The 19,339-nt window shown below is 39.8% G+C and overlaps 2 protein-coding genes across 3 annotated transcripts in view; one reads left to right on the top strand and one right to left on the bottom strand.

Moving 5' to 3' along the window:
- The window catches only part of HDDC2 (HD domain containing 2), a 9,062-nt gene extending 5,547 nt beyond the window's left edge, over window positions 1–3,515 (top strand). The window contains exons 5-6 of the mRNA XM_057363617.1: window positions 2,079–2,217; window positions 3,379–3,515. Coding sequence (XP_057219600.1) covers window positions 2,079–2,217; window positions 3,379–3,473 — 234 coding nt within the window. The 3' untranslated portion in view covers window positions 3,474–3,515. The remainder of the gene's footprint in view (window positions 1–2,078; window positions 2,218–3,378) is intronic.
- A 1,871-nt stretch (window positions 3,516–5,386) lies between these two features.
- TPD52L1 (TPD52 like 1) overlaps window positions 5,387–19,339 on the bottom strand; it is a 44,632-nt gene continuing 30,679 nt past the window's right edge. Inside the window, exons 5-8 of one of the 2 annotated variants that reach the window (XM_057363614.1) lie at window positions 13,628–13,642; window positions 11,030–11,068; window positions 9,329–9,389; window positions 5,387–7,126 (exon numbers count right to left, since the gene is read on the bottom strand). In XM_057363614.1, the coding sequence (XP_057219597.1) occupies window positions 6,995–7,126; window positions 9,329–9,389; window positions 11,030–11,068; window positions 13,628–13,642 (247 nt within the window). In that variant the 3' untranslated portion in view covers window positions 5,387–6,994. The remainder of the gene's footprint in view (window positions 7,127–9,328; window positions 9,390–11,029; window positions 11,069–13,627; window positions 13,643–19,339) is intronic. The other variant, XM_057363615.1, reaches the window with a different exon arrangement.

Raw genomic sequence — 19,339 nt, forward strand, 5'->3', positions numbered from 1 at the left:
TTTTTTTTTGTGAGTGAAGAAAGTTATGGAGCAAAGCTGAACAGGACAAGATGTATTGACACTCTCAACAAGTTCTTCCTGCACTGCTCTGCCCTTTTCTCTGCCTCCCTTTGCCATTCAGCTTTACAAGGAGTTCTGCATTGGATGGTGTTGGTGGGCCCTCGGTGAGTGTAGTGTAGAGGAGAGAGGCAGCAGAAAGATGCCTCAGATAGATTTTCACTTTATAACTTAATTCCAAATACGTTTGAAAAAAACATTAAAGTAAATGCGTCAGCACATTTCAGTTCTGTCCTGCTTTTTTATTCTCAAGTGCAAAAAWTTTAAAAGATTGCCTGTGGTGCTGGAGAGATCAGTTAGTGTTTTTCCAAAGTATACTGTTATTTCAGAGTCTTAACCACCTGTGGGGAGGAAACAGTAAGTGTTCGTTTCAGCACTGTGCACGTGTAATTGCTGATGTTTCTTGAGGGCAGTGTGAGCTGAGGTGTGAATAACATCTTTGTGGGTTGTATGGCACAAAGAGGTTGGCAACAGATTGATACTCCCACTTRATTGTTGGAGGTGGGACCAACTTTTACAGCCCTTCCTGAAGTCCTCCTTTGTAATGCTGCCAAGAACTTGCTGTCTTTGGTGGACCCTCCTTCCTCTCCCCTCAAAAAAAATTATAAAAAAGAGTATAAATAAGTAGATTTAAGAAGATAAGTAATATTTAAACAGTTTAAAGATTAGGCAAAGCTCAGGTTGAAAAGAGAAAAAGAAGATAAAAGCACTGAACTGAAATTTATTACTAAAATAATGATGAAAATGTAACAGAAAATTCAAAGTACCATTGAAATCCAAATAGAATAGTAAATGAATMAATGATTGCTATCAAAATCTGGATTTCTGACTTCAAAGATGAAGTATTAAGCCTAAGAACAGGCTCCTAATAGTATGCAAGACAAGGAAATGACTGTCACACTTATCCGAGCATCACTGTACTGGAATTACAAAGCCAGGATCTTGCTACAGTGAATGACACTCACACCWCAGTTGTCTCAAGATGCAGAAAGGAATGTCATGTTCTGTGGAGAGCAGGAAAGCCTCTTCTTGCACTTGTGCTGCTCCTCTCTGCAGAACTGCTGTGATCCACAGGTTCTGTGGATCTGGGAGCAYCAATGGGCCTGGTGTGTACTTAAGACTTTGGTCTAATTCATAGAAGTGATGATGAATGGGGTCAGACCTGCCCAAGGTGTCAAGGTAATGGTAACCTGCACAGAAAAGAAACTTCTTTCTGGGGTTGGTTTTGGAAGTCAAGACTCGTTGATGAGATACCACATACAATGCAGTAGATTCGGAAAAGAAAATGAAATGCCAAACCTGTCTGCAGCCATCACTGGAAGCAAATGACAGCAAAATTGTTCAATTTGACTAGAAATGTGAATGACTCACAAATATATGCTGATGATGATTGTAGAGAGGGAAAAGATAGCAGAGAGATTAAAGGACTTAAAGTCTGAAGGGGAGGAAACCCCTTCTCCACTCCCCTTCCTATCTCCTAGGAGAGACAAGGACATAAGCAGCTCAGACAGATTAGACCAAAAAGATTAGGCAGGAATGACAGGAGAAATGTAAAGAACAGCTCCATACAGAAGCAGCAMGTGGTGAGAAAAGTGCAAAATGGATCTTTAAAATAGGTGGTGACAATGCATAGACTCACACTGTGGTTATTCATTGTCTTAGCCAGGCCTGAAATGATCTTTATACATAAAATATTGTTAAATGAAACCTATTGTTTAACTCGTGTGTCATGCAGAGTTGCCTCCATATCATCTCTGATTCAGCCAAAACAATTGGTGTGTTTAGACTTAAATTATACAAAATAATTGTTAAGTCCCACTGCATTTAATACAAAATTGGCACAAATTTCAAGTGTTTTGCTGACCAGTGTCTGTTTATAAAAAMCAAGTGAAAGGCATAACGGTGCTGAATGTTTCTGGAGTGGCTTGTACTAATAAAGAAAATTCTAGATACATAAAGGGATTTGAATATTCTGTTTCTGAGTAACAAAATTATCTTCTTGTAACTGCAAATCTTTTCAGGAATATGAAAACCAGTCTACTGCAGAAGCCAAGTTTGTAAAGCAGTTGGATCAGTGTGAGATGATACTGCAAGCATTTGAATATGAAGAGTTGGAAAACACACCTGGCAGACTACAGGATTTTTATGATTCAACTGCTGGTATGACATTTGGACTTCTTTTTTTTCCTCTTTCATAAATGAAATATATAAATTCCCTTTTTTTTCTGACAGTCATTCAGAGCAAGTGAGAACTAGTTGTTTTACTAATTGCTCAAGTGTCCTAGTATTTCTGGGGAAACTTAAGGCAGTGTGAAAATACCTGACATTTATCTGTAGGTATTAAGTCTGAATTTCATTTATGCYTAATTCCTTTTACATCACTTTTTACCTAGAGAGAGGCCCAGCTTTCATTACACTTGCATRTGTTTAAGGATCTTCCTGCAACATCAGAGGGGTAAAKGAGTCTTCAGTCTTCACTGATGCTSTGTCAGCAGCCTGTTTCTTCTCTGTCATTGTTTCAGGAGCCAGCAAAGTAGAATTTGTAAGCCCTAAGTGAGTTGTGTGACCAGCCTAAGGTTCATGTGAGAACCACCTCAGTGAAGTTGTTTAGTACAACTGTGCTACTTTTTATTCTATCCACTGATTTTTATCCTTTGCAAAATAAACTGATAGCRGAAAGGAGACATAGGTAAAATAATAATCTTAATAATTTTAGCAAGGGAGTTGAACACCAGAAGAGGACTGTGACTAACTCATCCTGTCCTGAGGACAAAAAGTAGGGATAGACAAACTCTGGGAGACAACCAGCAGACACCAGAGTCCCTGACAAGTCCTATTTATATTTTGGTGACCCCTCAGGGAAATAATAAGCTCTCTGRAAAATGTAATACTTTGATTAGTGAAGAAGGAAAAAAGAAAAGGACAGCATGAACAAAGGTGGAATGATCTGTTTTCTAACTGACACCTTTGTTCCCCTACCAGAATTCAACAACTTGATTTGAGCTTGTGTCTTGAATAGAGCCAACAGCATACACTCTAAATGCACCTGTAATTGAAGTGGCTTCCTGTAGCATGGCACAGGGATTCARATTATCTTGGTCAGCATCCATTTTTCAGCTCTTAAGTGTCTTAATAGAGTGCAAAATAGAAGCATTTTGGGAAGAAGGGCATTGAACTGAGAGCATTCACTTTCTTAATGGCATAATTTGACATTTATTCTGAGCCTAAAGTGACATCACTGCTATTGTTCCAATGCCAACCTTTCACACATGGCAAAGTGTGAGCATTTTTCATTAACCGTCCCTTTCTTTTGTTTTGCAGGAAAGTTTGTTCACCCAGAAATACTCCAACTTGTATCTCTGATTAACAGAGAAAGGAACAAAAAAATAGATGCTACATCTCATCCACATTCCTGAGGTGTTCCTAAATGCTGTAGCTATAATAAATACTTCGTTTTATATTCTGGGCGTTATTTTTCCTCCTGTAACATCACTGATTCTGCTAGCAGATTTTTTTTTCCTGTGCATTAACTGCTGAGAATCCCAGGAGCACTTAGAGAGGAGCAAGCAGTGTATTTGCCTCCCAGCTCAGAGGTTGTGTCAGGGAACAAATATTTAGAATTAGTATGTTTGGGTTTTTCCTTCTTTTTAATCAGACTGATTAATGCAGTGTCCATTACAAATAGATTTTCCACTTAGGAAATTCAGGTACATTTAAAGATTAGTTGATTGCAAATAATCTGGTCATGTAATGCACTGTGTGGGGCAGGTGGTCTTGTGATTTCTAAAYGTGTATGGATTTAAATACCATCAAAATGGGTTAATATCTGCTCAGTGCTACACAGAAAGGAGACCAAAGAGCATATTTCTGTAGAAGCTTTTGACTCAGCTTAGAGATGGAGTGCAGTTTCTTTGGAGTACATAAGCTTTAAGTGATGTTGGATAAAACTGGTAATCTCATTAATTACATTTTCTCAATGTCGTCATTGTTTCATACGACTTTTTCCCTGTTCATATGTTGTATCAGGGAGTGGTGCCAGTATTTCCATAAGGTCTGTGTTCCTGACTGCCTCTTGCATCAGACTGGCTGTTTTACAGACTAAGGTAATGCACAAGTAATTGGTAATGAGAGAATACTCAGTGTTGGGAGGAACCTTTGGGGTTTGTGCTTTCTAATGCAGAAGCCTCTACAGCCATGTAAAGCTGGCTCCMTTCTCCTGGCTGTCACACACTGGCACCAGTTCTGCTGTAGATAGGTTTCTGGCAGAATTAGTAACACTGATGTAGAAGTACAGAGTGATTGTGAAGGAAGGCTGTAGGGGTGGTAGATGCCATAATGAAGCCAGTGTCTGCACACCCAGATCTTGAGTTGTGTGCAGCTGGAGTTGAGGGCAATGCCATGATTAACAAATCAGCAAAATTTGCTCCTGGAAAAATGATGTGGTAGAGACCATGAGTTCTCTTCTCTGTCTTCTGCTTCAAGTCAAATGAAGCAGCATAAGATTAAATTCAATTGTCATACCCGTTAAAGGTAGGTAATGTAGCTGAACACACATTTTCAGGCACCATGACTCAGGAAACGCTTCCTTTATGCAAAATTCAGGGGCCTGACKGAAGTGCACAAAGCATTCTGTGGGTGGTGCCTTTCCTAGAGCACAGAGTGCTGTGCAGAGCTGCTGGAGCTCTTGCCTCAGTGGCTGGCACAGTGCACAAAATCTGCAGTGTATTGGTCTGGTTCAGATGCTTGGTCTGCTCAGGAAAGCCCCAGGCAGCAGCTGTGCCCTGTGGAAACCTGGGAAGAACAGGTTGTGCTTTGCTGAGCTGATTAGTGGTTCTTGGCAACAGATTGTCATACTGCAAAGGGGGATGGAGTGGGGCCCACCAAGCTTTTGTCTGTTTATTCCACCAAGATGCACACAAATCATCGTCTCTCTTAGTCTGCATTGAATGATGAGAGTGTAAGCTACAAATGCATTGAAAGGCAGAAGTGAGAAGATTCGTGACAAACCAGAAAAGTGGCCTTGAAGAGATGCTTGGTAGAAACACCCACAGCGCAAGCACTAAGCTAAGCAGGACCAGCCCATTCSTGCAGTGCAGCAGGAGCTTCCCCATCCTGCAGGGGATGGAGGGGACAGAGCATGGAACACCATGCACAGTAATCATAGAATGGAAGGCACCTCAAAGACCATCTACTTCAACCACTGCTCTGGGCAGRGACACCTTCCACCTGACAGGTTACACTGTAGTTACTGGTAAACACAGAATTAAAAATCACAAAGGGTAAAAGAGTAAGAGTAATTTATTTTTAATAATATCAAGAACTTCATTTACGTAAACTAAGTTGTCCATTAATAACTTCCACTTTAAATAAATACACATTTATGCACAAAACCATGTAAAATAAGCTAGAAAATTGTCAATACTAGAAAACAATTAGATTTGCTWCCATGCTAAAAATCACACTAAAGAGGCATGTTATATAAATGTCCAAAGTTAACTTATGTCCAGTAGAACATTACAAAAGGACTTTCAACTTTGTAAAAACTAACAAAAGCCACACAAGAAAAAAAATCACTTAAAGCCACATTTTCTCACAAGATTTTAAGCAGTCTGTAATGTCAAACTCACTAACACTGATTTGAAGCTTTGGCGTATGCTCAAAAAATGCATTCCTTTTTAAAGTCGCCAGGCTCTTTTCCATCCCGTTTATTGATAACCTTGTGCTCACCAGTGTCTGGGGAGCTGGGCAATGCAACATGCGGACTGACATGTGCTCACTAGACAGCAAGATAGTGTCACAAATGTGCTGCTCTTTCCTTAGAAAAAATGTTAAAAGAATGCACTTCAGAAAACATGCTGAATCAAAGCTGAGAGAGGTCTGGCTCTAGGTGGTTGAGCAGATGATGGAGTTGGTGGAATTACGTCCTGGAGCAAAGCACAACAAATTTTGAGACCAAAAGTGAAGTTCTTACTTACCCTGTGTATAGTCAGGTAACAGGGTCTATGCCAGCAGCTCCAAAGGCCGTGAGCTCTCTAACCTATGGCACGTGTGAAGTCAAATGTTGGRTTTGTATTCTTTCACTTAAGGCTGTATCTTGACTGAAGCTCATGAGTTGGTTTTGGTTCCCCTTGGTTTTGAGGGGAAGATACAGAGGGAAAAAGATAMGAGGTTCCCTCCACTCCACTGGATTTTAAAAAAATCAATTTACACTGCCAAGTCTTAACAAACCTAAGAGAGCAAGCAATGGTGCACATTTTGAAATTGAAACTTTTTCAGCCACCATGACCATCTGAAATCAGCAGCTGTGATAGAGTTCAGTTTCTGTGTGAATAACTGGGTGTCTCTTCTGCCCTCCTTAACTCTGCCTTAACAGGTGGAGGCCAATGCCAGACTGTACCAGTGAAGGAGAAAGAACTTTCTATGACAGGTTTTAATTCTGTTAGGAAACAGATCATGGTACAGCCACTCCTGAGCAAAGGGCACCTGGTATGRATGGTAGACAGCTGGTGTACGGGCTACTGCTGGCAGCTGAACRCTTTGCACAGCTCTAGGTCCATCTGTCTGATGTGGCACTGAGAGGGAAGCCAAAACCCAACACATAAGAAAGAGTATAAACCAAAATAAATAAGAAATAGAGACTGGGAGATTGTTAGAGGGGGGGCCACATGTAACTGAAAACTATTTTAGTCACTTAACACAGCATTTAGCACATTATAGCCAATGATTGCATGTGGTTTTGAAGATATACAAAGTACCTGATGACAAAATGGCCCATCTAAGATAGAAATAGGGAGAGGAAACATTTCTCCAATGCAAGACCAGRAGGCAATTTTCCAAAGCTGACAAAAGCTTCTTGCACAAGTGTGGTGAGGGAGAGCTGAAAATCACTGGGCAAGTCTCTGAAGAGAGGCATGTGAGGCTCAGGWGGGCCTGCTGTTTAACACTGGAGCTCTTCTTCACTTTCTGGGAGTCGGGTGCCAGCAAGGGARCTCTGAGCGCTGGCATGGGCTGTAGAGCTCAGAACGTCTTCAAAACTGCTTCCTGTGTGGCCTGTCCCACCAACCTTGGTCTGAAATAAGGCAAAGAGAGAAGAGTAAGTTCCTCTGCTCACACCAAAGCAAGTCCCATTTCCATTCCACCCCATGGCTATGTAGGGCAGGGAACTGTTCMGGCAAAGAACACATAGGGATGGATTTTTCCTAAGAACAACAGCCATAAAACCAGTCAAATAAAGCAACTTCTTTACTCCACAATTTCTAAACTAGGCTGCCATCACAAAATCTGCCAGTGGCATGTCTCATATGCTTACAGGAACCAGTCCCTAAGCAGATCCCAGGCAGGATCCTAGACCCTTGCAGTAAACCCAATATGGTTGTTTACCTGAGTAGTTTACATTGGTTTCACTGTTTTTTTTCCAATTCTATGCAGGCTGGGTAAGAGATGGGTGTTAAAATGAACTGGCTCATTTGCTGAGTTAAGTGGCCCACATGCCAGCAATGGCAACACAGCTGCTCAAAAAATACTTAAACCATCCTGTGATTTTGGACAGCAGAAGGAATGTAGTAACCAAAGSACAAACTCAGCAGCTTGGATCCCTTCAGGCAATTGTAGCTACCAAGATGCTGGTATATTAAACTTTCAGTAGCATTTTCATGGGGGAAGGCAGTGAAGATAGAACAAAATACATTAATGAAACACACCCAATGGGCTTGCACATTTATTTCAAGAATGCTTCAGGTCACTGAATKTGTAATAAATATTAAAAATAAAAATCAGTAAGACTAAATCTCTGAAAAAGAGTTTTCCTAACAAAGATGCAGCTGAATCTAAACATTTGGAAATGATCAAGACTAAGTGGCGAAGAGACAAAGCTGTTGTGACTAGGTTGTCTTGGTAAGAGAATGTTCTTTTGTGGCTTGGCTTGTTGATATGCCCACTCCAAGTTGATTCAAGCCYGAAAATAGGGCAAAACTTTTTATGCATTCTAGAATTGCAGCAGAACTCAAAGACAAGCTGACATTTTTTCAGCCTCTCAGCAACTGAATGCTTAGGAAGATTATTTTAATTAAATGAACTTTTGTTCTAAGTTTCCAAAGGGTTAATCCTATGTAATCCTGTTTCTTTAGCTAGTAYAGCAGCTTACCTACCTTGAGAGTCCAATAAAACATCTAATTTACCAGAATTCAGATTTTCAGACAAGTTGCAAAGAATGAGGCRCCCTAGTCCTTCTTGATTTCCAGGGAAAAATGAACTAATATACTCTCCCAAGAAAGCTGCAACCCAAAGTCCAAACTCCAAGAGCAAATAAAATCTGACTTGAAATTTGGCTTCTAAATGTTATGAAACCTGAACATCAATTTTGGCTGACTGCAGAACATTGTAGATCACTTAAGATCTGTAGCTAATATGGAGGCTGCGAGGAGGATGATAAGACTGTTCTTTTTCCTAGGGGCTTCTCTGGGTAGTTCTCCACTTTTTGAGACCACAACAAAATCCTAGAATTGAATGGTAGCTCCATGATTTCTCCCCTGCATCTCCTGGTCTCCCTAGTCTTGCAAGCCTTGGAACAGAGGGAGGGAAAAGGAGGAGCAATGCAGAGACATTCCCATTTGTTTGCAGTCTACACTGATGCCACCCTAGATCCAGGACTCCAGCTTCCCTTCTCCATTTGCACAAGAAGGAGAATACAGAAAGAACACATTTCAGAAAATGTCAGTGAGTTTGCCAATAAAGATGGACAATGAARGTTTCCTGTGATGCGGAGGATTATTTCAGACTCAAAACTTAACTGTATTGTCCTGCTTAATTACAGATTTCTTAAAGGATGATCTAAGAGCACTCTGAACACAACAGGCTGAGCTGGCATGACAAGCAGTCTGCTCCAGAACACCTTTGCTTAATCAACAAAATAAGATCAGGCTCCTGAAGCAGATCACTGTGAGAGGAATTGGTCTTCACAGCTGTGCAGTTTGAATAAACTTCTTCTATTTCTGAATGACACACTGAGGTGACTGGGAACAGATACCCCTTACCACCACTATTTCTGGCATTTCTGAGACCACTTGCTTACTTTGGCAGACAGCAGAAATATTTTCTTAGCAACAAAGCACATAAAGACAATTTCTTTGCATATCACCTTCATTTTCCATTAATGCTCTCTTGCTAGCATGAAATTCTYGATGGAACAACAAATTCCTGTACAAATGATAGGGACAACTAAGTCGTCACACTTTAACATACACAGCCATGCAACTCTGCCCCTAAGCTTTACCTTAAGGCTTGTGACAGTWGTTTCAACCTTCTCCTCAAACGATTTGAAAGTTGGAGAATTCCTAGGAGAAAATTAAAGAGTTGAAGGGARGAAAAAGAGTCAGTTGCAAACATCATGGGATAACTCCACAATTTGATCAGTTCTTATCAGGCAACACTGCCAGGACAGCATGAAGGCTGGCTGGCAGCACGGGGCTATGAACACTCRCTTGTGCTCTGTCAGTCAAATCCAATTATGGTAATCGGATGAGTATTTTTTAGCTACAAATTTTGAAAAGCACAACCTGCCTAGTAATTGAAACCAAACGATAACTGGCTTGCCCACTCTATGATACATTTGTCATGTTCTCGGAGGAACAACCAGACAAAAATGCTGCCTGCACTGCTGCTTTTCGATGGCTTTATCCACTTGTATTGTTGCTGTAAATAAATAAACATTTTTTTTTCATCTGTTGAGCAAGTTCATAACCTATGTTATTAAAAAGATGCCAAGTTTAATGTCCCAAAACTGGGAAGAAGGAGATTAGTGCTACATGGGAAGTGGGTCCCAAATGCCTTTGAGTAATCCTGCCCACCCCCCCTCATTTTGTGACTGCAGATATATCCTGCTGTTTTCAAGGACAAAGACTTTAGGGAGACTGTGTTCCTAAGGTGCCTCTGACTAAGCTAAACTTTTATCTGTGTGTTCACTCAGCACAAAGGACTTGGGCCAATCTACAGTGGGCAAAGGGGACCTTCTGGTTCTCCACTCTTTGCTTGACATCTGAGAGTTCAATTACAGCATCCATTGTGCTTCATAAATAGTGCAGACTCTGAAGCTCAGGCACGGTTGTCCAGCACAGTTCCTGGTTCTGCAAACACATTTACATCATGTCCCTCATCAGACTAAGTTAAAATGACCCTAATTTAAGGGAAGGGCAAACAAAAGCCAGTTGAAAATGAAAATACAGTTTCTGTTRTTTAGTTGACAAATTTTTTCATAGTGCAATAAGGGTCAAAARGAGAGAGAAATTGAATTTTACAACTTGTATTTGACCCATAGGGCACACTGGTGAATGCTGGCCTTAAACTACCCACCTGCTGAAGTTGAATGARTTAGCATCCATCATATAGTTAAGATTTGTTTTTCCCACATTGGCAGAGAATGGGGATATTCATGTATTTAGATGCCAGGGGAGTAAAAAGAAAGCTGGATACTAATTTTATTGAAAACAGTCAGAGCTTTACTTGAACAGACGTCAATATTTGGCTGCAGTCAAGTAAAGCGTGATTATAGCCATTAAAATATGAAAGCACTCATGTAAAATCCCTCCATAGGAGCATGATCCAAAGCCTGTTGGAGTGGAAAGCATCTCTGACGTTAATGGGCTTTGGATGATGTTCCAGAGACAGCAAAACAACTAAATTTCAGATTCAGTRATACAAACCTGATAACAGTCAGCTATCCAAATACACCTCAGAACTACTTCATTTATTCAAAGGCTTGTACAAGAGATTAAGCAGTTAATACAATTAAAATGAAAAAAAAAAACCCCACAGATAGCCTGTCCTGCAGGCCTCATCTACATGAATAACCTTAATTGATTGAAGTGAGACTACTCATCCAACTAAAAACTGCAGGATCAGGATCAAAGTATGCAAATCTCCCCTCATTACTCTGCTRAACAYCACCATAGCAAATAGAATGTGGGTAGCACATTACCTCATTGCAGGCATGCTTATGGAATGGCGGATAGAGTAGCTGTGGGAGGAAAGAAAAAAAAAAGAAGAAGAAAAAGCTGTAAAATCCAATTTCCAATATGATTATAATTTTTTTTAAACTTAGTTTTTAATGTGCGCATACATATTTTCACAAGTTTTGGTATTCTTCCTCTCCTGATGGCAAGGGCATGCCAAACTCCACCTTACTCTCAGCACTAAAGATCTTACCACCACATTCTCATGTCAACTGACCAGCAATGGGGCTCAAAAGAATGATGCAGAACACTTCCTGGCAAAATCCATTTGAGTGGCGCAGACCCTGCTATCTACAGAGACACACGAGTGAGGCACCGGGAGCCAGCTGTCCTGGAGTGACCAAGGACGAGCTCTGTGCTAGGTTGGGGGGATACACCCCAGGTTTGTGCACATCAGCTGAGCTGGTTCAGCTGACTCCCAGTCTCAAAAGGCTCCTGCACAGCTGSCTACCTAMACARGAGGTTTCTTCAACCAGAGAGGTTKTGCTTTCACCCATCCCCATCTCTCCAGGACATTTCAGCTCCTCCTTCACTCCTCAACTTCACCAAAGGTAGGGAGCTATTTTCCACAGCTCTCGTCCAGATCTCCTTGTGACACTTTCCTCCTCAGACTTCCCAGCAGGAGGAGTATTGGAATGTTGCAAGCAGAGGATGGCGCCTCTGCATTACTCAAAGATCCTGTACACCTGTACACCTTTAGCAGATGCCACCCACACTGACTGCTTGACTTACATGAGACAAATTCTCCCACCTGAGCCACCAACTCTGCTTTCACAGCATCACCTGCTCCCTGCCACTGGAAAGCATCAAGCTTGGTCTAAAGAAGAATCTTTATTTGAAGTTTAAGAACTTTCCATAAGTACATTTAGATCTGAGCACTTTATGCAAAGTGGGTGCTGTGAGAGTTTGTCTCTTTCCAAAAATGTCTGCATTGCTACTTCCAGACTGACAGCTGCAGCCTGCTCTGATTGAGAACAGGGAGAGCTTTAATATAAGGGTCACCAACACTTGGCTGCAAGCAAAGCATGATTATAGTATTAAAAAATGAAAGCTCTCATACAAACAGCACATGTATTTGCTTTAGACTAGACAAAATCAGAGCAGCATTGAGCCTATAACCAGATTTTTTTCCCAGATTAAAGATGCAGAAATGGGGGGTGGGGAAGGGAGGGAAGAGCTATTTGCCAAGCAGGTAGAACAGTGAGATCTAATAYAAACTGTTTGCTGTTGTGTATATTTTAAGGCTTCTGCTAAGATCAGGTAGACAAGAACTGACAGCAGACAATGCAAATATTTCATGTTCATTTTTTCACATAATTTTTAAGACTTATGAAAGATTAGCCCAAACATTTCAAAAGTGCAGCTGATCTTTAACGATCCTAGTTAAATTAACCAAGCATCCTTGCCATTTTAGTCTTGTAACACACAAAAAATAGGCAAAAATAGAGTTTGGAAGTATTTCAGCATAGACTGCTCCTCTTCTAATAGCAAAACATTCCAAATACACAAGTCTAAGTCAGATGATTAAATTCACAGCTGAGAGATGGCATATGGCAGACAATCCAAATATTAAGTGCATATTTTTTGAGTTCATCTTTTAATTTCTCTAAAGAGGTAAGAATGCAAGTTATAGAAACAGTGCAAATGTCTTCTTTTAGTGGAAGCATAAAACATTAAGCTTTTTTTAAAGACACGTCTGTGATAGTGATCAGTGCAGAGAACAGAGACCCTCATGTGAGATGCTAAATATTACATTTTGGTTTCATGTCAGAGTGAGTTAAGAAGGTCAGTCTATGCTGCACTTTGAAGTTTTCACAGTGAAGAAAGAGTCCTTGTTAGGATAACTTAGCTGAATGGAAAAATGTTCTTGAGCTTTTCTGTGCACTGAAGATACTACAAGACCATAGGGACTGGCAGGGGATTCAGGGCTGTTCCACCTCTCTTCAGAGTGTYTAACAGCCAGACTGTTTATAGAATCTTTGAGTACACATAAAATTGTTTTCTAATTCATCATATATTCAAGTGCTTTACAGAATCAATAAATTCAAACTCTAAATATAAAGAACTCCTTTATCGTCTTCAGAACTTGGAAATTTCCCCAGGACTCAAGGCTTTTAAATAATCATGAGTAAGATACTTTAACTCTGTTGAAGAGGAGGTAATTAAGTACTTCATATAATCTTTACAAAACTCAGCTGAATAGAATTTTTTCTGTTTGTTGCTTATGTTCCAACTTCTGACACAAAAAAAAAAAAAAAAAAAAAAAAAAACAAACCATGGTTGAGAGAATGGGATTACATGTAAGTAGGTTTTTCCAAGACCAACATCTTTTGAAAGCGTTCATTATTTGAATTTGAGACTAATCTACTCAAGACAAACACTTAGTCCAATCCTTTTCTTGTTACACTCTGTACACGCTGTAAAAATGAGGCATAACAGTTTAAATAGCATGTGCTTTTATTCTATATAATGATGCTGAAAAGAAAGAGGTTACTGCATTACAGTCCATAAAACAAATGCTGTCAAACACAGAGGCAGTATTCAAAGAGAGTACTGTATCTTACCTAATTGAATGCGATCTGGGGTGGATGCACAAGAAAAGAAAAGAAAAGCAAGAGTTAAAAGTATTAGGGAAAAGGAACAAAAATAGACTTATACATCTGTAGCATATCCAGCTGCCCAAGGAGAAAAATAAAATAATTTGCATTCAAACCCTGTTGCTGGAATTCACAGTAGAATGCGGATCAGCTCAGATCCCTSCAAATCAAAAATTTTCACACAGTCCTTCACTATGCAGTTGCCTATTCTGTACATGTTGAAGAACTGAAGTTTTGTCTACTAAATTTTGTGTTCTTTTCATTAAAACAGATTTAAACAATGCTAGCCAGTTTCCCTCCTCATAGCCTCCCTTAGTATCATTAAAGAGAAGGTACAGTTGAACTGGAATTGTACATGTWCATAAGAGCAAATGTCAGGTTTTCCCCTCTGAATTCCTTAATTGTCTCACAGTTAAAAAGGCTATGGAAAAAAATAGGAGCTTTTAATTCCCAAAACGACATTTTATAAAATACTTGTTTCCTGTTGAAAACAATACTTGAAACACTTTGACACTGTGCTGCAGCTCACAGGAAACTTAATTAAGGCAGAACTGGGAGAAGCACACTGATATACAATATTCAAAGGATGTCATTAATGTTCCAAAGTCGAGAAATGATGAGGCAGACAAGCCTCTCCTTCATCTTTGTTATTGATGTAGTCCTTAATTACAGACCACTTCAAGGGAACACCTGCCTCAYGCAGCGAGCCAGATAGATGATGCACACTTAATGAACAGCGCTTCAATACTTATTTTTCACATCATTTCTTAACGTGTGGTCTGATGCATTATTTACTGCACAAYGTTCATACTTTGCTCCAAAGAAAAGCATTGATTTCCTCAGGTATATTTACAGGGTTAAACACATCATCACCTGTACTGGTGCTCCTCAAACATTCATGGGTTTATCTTCGTGTTGCTGCTTAGGCCAGTTTAAGTAACATTGTTGCCCTCCTTTCACTACTTGCTGGCTCCCAGAAACAGCCAAACCCTTCCCATGCCAATACAGATACTTGCACAGCCACACGATAAAGAAATCTCTGTTATTGCAGACCTCTAAAAACCGGCACAAATGAAGGTGTGAATGTTAGTGGAGGTGAGAGAAAACAATTGCCTCACCCATCAGCAAAAGRAATGTTTATGAAATTACGTTCTCAAGCAAGGTAGTATTCCTATTCCTTTTATAGGGCTATCAAAAGACAGAAAGGTTTGACAAGGGGAGTTTCAGGCACAACAGCTACAGCATCTGAAGGAATTCATGAAGGAATTCAGATCTGACAACAGTTTWAAGTTCCCAGAACATCCCTAGATCACAGAAATTCTAAAAGGCTGTGCAAAAACTCCATTGTCACCACTAACAGCAACAAAAAGTCCAAAAGGGACAACAATGAAAGGCACAGCARACTCAACTCCCAAAGTGGCAAAGCAGATTATTTATACCTGAACCATCCCCAAAAGATTTTGGCCTAGCCTGGTTCTAAAAACTTTAAATGAGAGAGATTTCATAGCCTTCAGAAATAACCCATTTAGCTGCACTCAYAAGACACAAAGCTAGACCTGCTAGCCCTTCTCTGCAAAGCTACCTGGTCAGTGCTCCCCATCTCTGCCTTTGAATTTTTTTTTCATTCGTCAGTAAAACACCTTACACTTTCCTACACTGAATTTTATAATTTAAAATAATGTGCAATTCTAATCCTGGTGCCTAAAGGGATTGCATACCCTGCCACTGCAGTCCTATGGGAATTCTAAGTGATGCCATCCTAACACTTTCATCTAACCCAGCAATGAAAATGCTGATGAGTCACAGACTCAAGACAGAAACCTGCAAAATCCTGCATTAGCTGACTAGGTCAGCTACTGAGACCTAGTCCTTGGACATAATTTTCAATTCCCTTTCCTCTCTTCCTGCTAGRGCAATAACACCTAAGCTGTATTTCTCTAGTTCTGCAAAAACAGCACAGCCTTATCAAAGTCAAGCTCTATCATATCTCCTACCTCCCATCTATCCTCTATGACAGGTGCTGTCAGTTTAAGATAATTGTTCTTGACAAAGCCTTTTGTGTTTTCACAATCATGCTATCTTCTAGATGCTTAGAAAATAACAGGTTAATGCATTCCTCCAGTATCTGTTTTGCAGTTGCCAGAACTTCCCTTGCCCCTCTGGAGAGGAATGAACTTCACCTCTCTGCACCCCTCTGGGGCCTTCTGTACCTTCTGTGCTGATCTCTGAGGGGCACATTCAACTGTCACAGTCATGTCCCCAGGTGCTCCCTCCCTGCACCTTTTGTGTCTTTCCAGGGTGCYTTCCAGCTCCTGGCAGCAATGAGGCATTATATTACCTTCATTCATCTTGAGAGCTGGCTCATCCCAGGCACTGAATTTGAAAGGGGTCTGTGTGATCATGTAATTAAAGAAAACGTACCAGACAGCTGAATGAAGGAGCTATACAAAATGTAACTGCTGACATCCTAATTTGCATGCACACCTTTGTTAGCTTAATCTTTCAATACGTTTACTTGAGGAGCAACAATGTATGTCGTAGTATGCATATAGCAGTGTAAGTAGTTTACTTTTTTTTCTTAAAGMAACCCAAAACCCGGAAATCTCTCACTTGGTACCACAACTTGTTTCTAAAAAGGTCATCAGCAGGGATGAAACATAGATCTATACAGACAGCTGCAGAGYAGTCCAGCAGTATAACATGAAAAGATCCAAAATTTAGCAGAAAGCAAAGAAAAAGGGGATAAAGATCCTCAACCCTATCACATCTGAGCAAAAGCCAGGTTAAAATGTCAGTGCAATCTCTAATACTGAGARATCTGAGGTACTGCCTTGAGAGTAACCTGTGACTACCCTCTTCCCCTTCACCTTCCACACCAAAGAAATATTAAAGGAGACAAAATGTGCTGGAGATGGAAGAGCAAAAAAAAAACTTGATGGCATATAATTAATCACAAGACCTATGAATAAAGAATCTATTATCTTAGCTATATTGCTAGCATCTGGTTTGTATCCTAAAGCAAAAGTATCTGTACTTAGGTTTTAAATGCATTTCTGGTATTTCTAGTAACATAGTATTAAATAGGATGCATKATAACAAGTAAAGAAACCTTACAAACACTATTAATTAATACAAAATTCAGAAAATGTAAAATGCTAGTGATAATTCATGCACAAAATGAATTAGAGAGTTTTGACAATGGGAAGATGGGGTGGGGATGAAAGAGAAGCACAGCAGCTGCACRAGAAGCACTTGGTACCCAAAGGGTGGCATCTCTATTCTTTCAGACACAGAAATCTGTCATTTTTCTTTCTTACACATTTTATCTTCCTAAATGCAAACACAGCAAAATAACATATTTGGGGGAGTCTGGCCTGTTGTTGTTATGTGATATTTTAGTAATATTTTCAGAGATAAAAGAAGGTGAAAACTAGGACCCAGCAACTTCAGAACAGAAATATGTGTTTCACATAGTACCCTGTACATATGTTGACATAGCAGGCAACAKAGAAAATAGAATTTTGTTTCATAAAGAAGGCAGGTTTCAGTATTCAATCAGTCTGACTGCAAACCCTTTCAAAATCACCGTCACCATAGCAGGAGGACAAGGCTGCTGAACATACTGGGAATTATTATGACATCTGGACTTTAGAAATCAGTTTCAAGTGTCTGCTCTGAATGAAAGCAGAAAAGGGATTTGCTTCTGGATGCCATTGGTGACTATCAGCCCTAATGCCTAACCAAGAGAATTAAGCTGGAGTCTGATGTTTATTTAAAACGGCATTATGGGAGGGGGTGGTGATAATCTATACACTAGATCACTGAAATAAAATTATTTGGATTAGTAAAAAAAGCAAGGCAACAATGACACAAAAAAATCGTGCCTCTTTACGTTTTATTACTCCAAACACAGCAGGGATTGGAAAGGGAAGGGGATGACTTTTAAAACCAGGTTATTTAAGCGATAAGGTCTGTACTGTGATCCTACACCGAAATGCACCTGCCCAAGCTGAGCCAAGAATTTAGGCCAGCTTTGTTGCTGAGGGAAGCATACTGACCATTGCTGCAGATTTAGGATRTGCAGCAGATGCAGAAAGCCCAAGCCATGCCATGCTTTATGTAACTGTGGGTATTCTTCAAGAGCATTTGTTGCTTCATCATCAAGTGTCCAGAAAACTCTCCTAACTGAGAACTTAACTGACAACAGCAAGTATCCACAAAAAAGGCAGCTCTGGCACTTCATATTTTCCTGAAAAATTCCCAACCAGGTTCAAGGTAATAATTTCAATCAAGTAAAGCTGCTAGAAACCAGCTTTTTGATTACTCAAAATGCTTACAGAGTCTGCTTTGAGCCCTTGGCTAAAAAGCTAACAGGATAAATACCTCCCATCTGCCATGTTGGAAGCTTGAGACTGCCATGGGCACGAGGGACTGATAAATAAGACAAAGGCATTTGGTAACAGTGATTAATTTAGGGAAATATTAAAGGATAAACATGCTCTCTCTATTTCAGTGAAGACAGATCTGCCTTTGCAGTTAATCTCACACCATGTGCAAAGCACAAGTAACAGGACCTGAGAAATCCTGAACTGTTAAGTCATCCTTCCCTCTATAATCCAGAGGCAGTGCTCAAGGTATTCACACAGAAACTCTTTGGTCACTACTGTAGGATCTAAAGCACGAAAACAGCAACAAGACCTGTTTGCTGAGCTATGGGCTTGCCTTTTTTACAAGAGGAAGTGTTAGCAAAGAACATAAAATGAAACAGGGAATAGKCTGGTGTCACAGGCATCACACACATATTATACATTTCTCAAAAATACAGAATGCAACTATAAATGCAGGGAATGCAGAAAGAATACATAAACATGGCAAAAAGGCTTGTGAAAGTGATTCATCCAACTGGAGCCTGGAAAGAGGGGACTGAAGTGAAATACAATAAAGTCACAAGAAATAATGAGAGAAATGAAGGTCAGAAGAAGAACTCACTCACTGTTTCACATAATGGAAGAGCCAGAAGGCACCAAAGGAAAGATCAGGGAGACTCCAAATAGGAAATGAATGAACAAATAAACCACAGACTTTGCCACATAAATTTCTATTCATCTGGGAAGACATGAGGTGTTATGAATTTCAAAAGCTCATACAAGTTAAAACAAATTCTAAATAAAGATAAATTCATGAAGAAAAACCCTTAAGAAACCTTCAAATGCAGGCTCAAATCTCTGTTTTGTAATGTTTTCAGCCTTCAGATTTCTGATTACTTAAAAAACACACTAGGAAATATAATTGCATGCTGCTTATTCTTCTGTCCTTTAATAGGCATATGCTACTTATGAATGTTTAACTGTATCAAGTCAAAAATTCTTAGTTATGTTCATATCCTGGTTCCAAGTCACTCACTAAATTTCCATTTTGAACTGCAGTGTGGAAAAAGACACTCTAAAGAAGAAATACAGTAAGGAAGATCTTCCTTTTTTAGTTTCACCTAGAAAAACATTAGTACTTCTGTAGASGATTTATTAAGATGTATGTAGAAGGTAGGTATTAAGGGGGGACTCTAAAGATTTAAGATCCAGAATAAAAATTAAAAGTGGAAAAAAAATTTAGCTGCCATGAGCTATGCTTCACCAGTTTGCAGCACACACAGTTCTTAGGATAYGGTTATACATTACATAG

This window comes from Malurus melanocephalus, unplaced genomic scaffold (genome assembly GCF_030028575.1).
Source record: "Malurus melanocephalus ecotype Western Australia unplaced genomic scaffold, MMel_1.1 scaffold_29, whole genome shotgun sequence".
Taxonomy (NCBI): Eukaryota; Metazoa; Chordata; class Aves; order Passeriformes; family Maluridae; genus Malurus; species Malurus melanocephalus.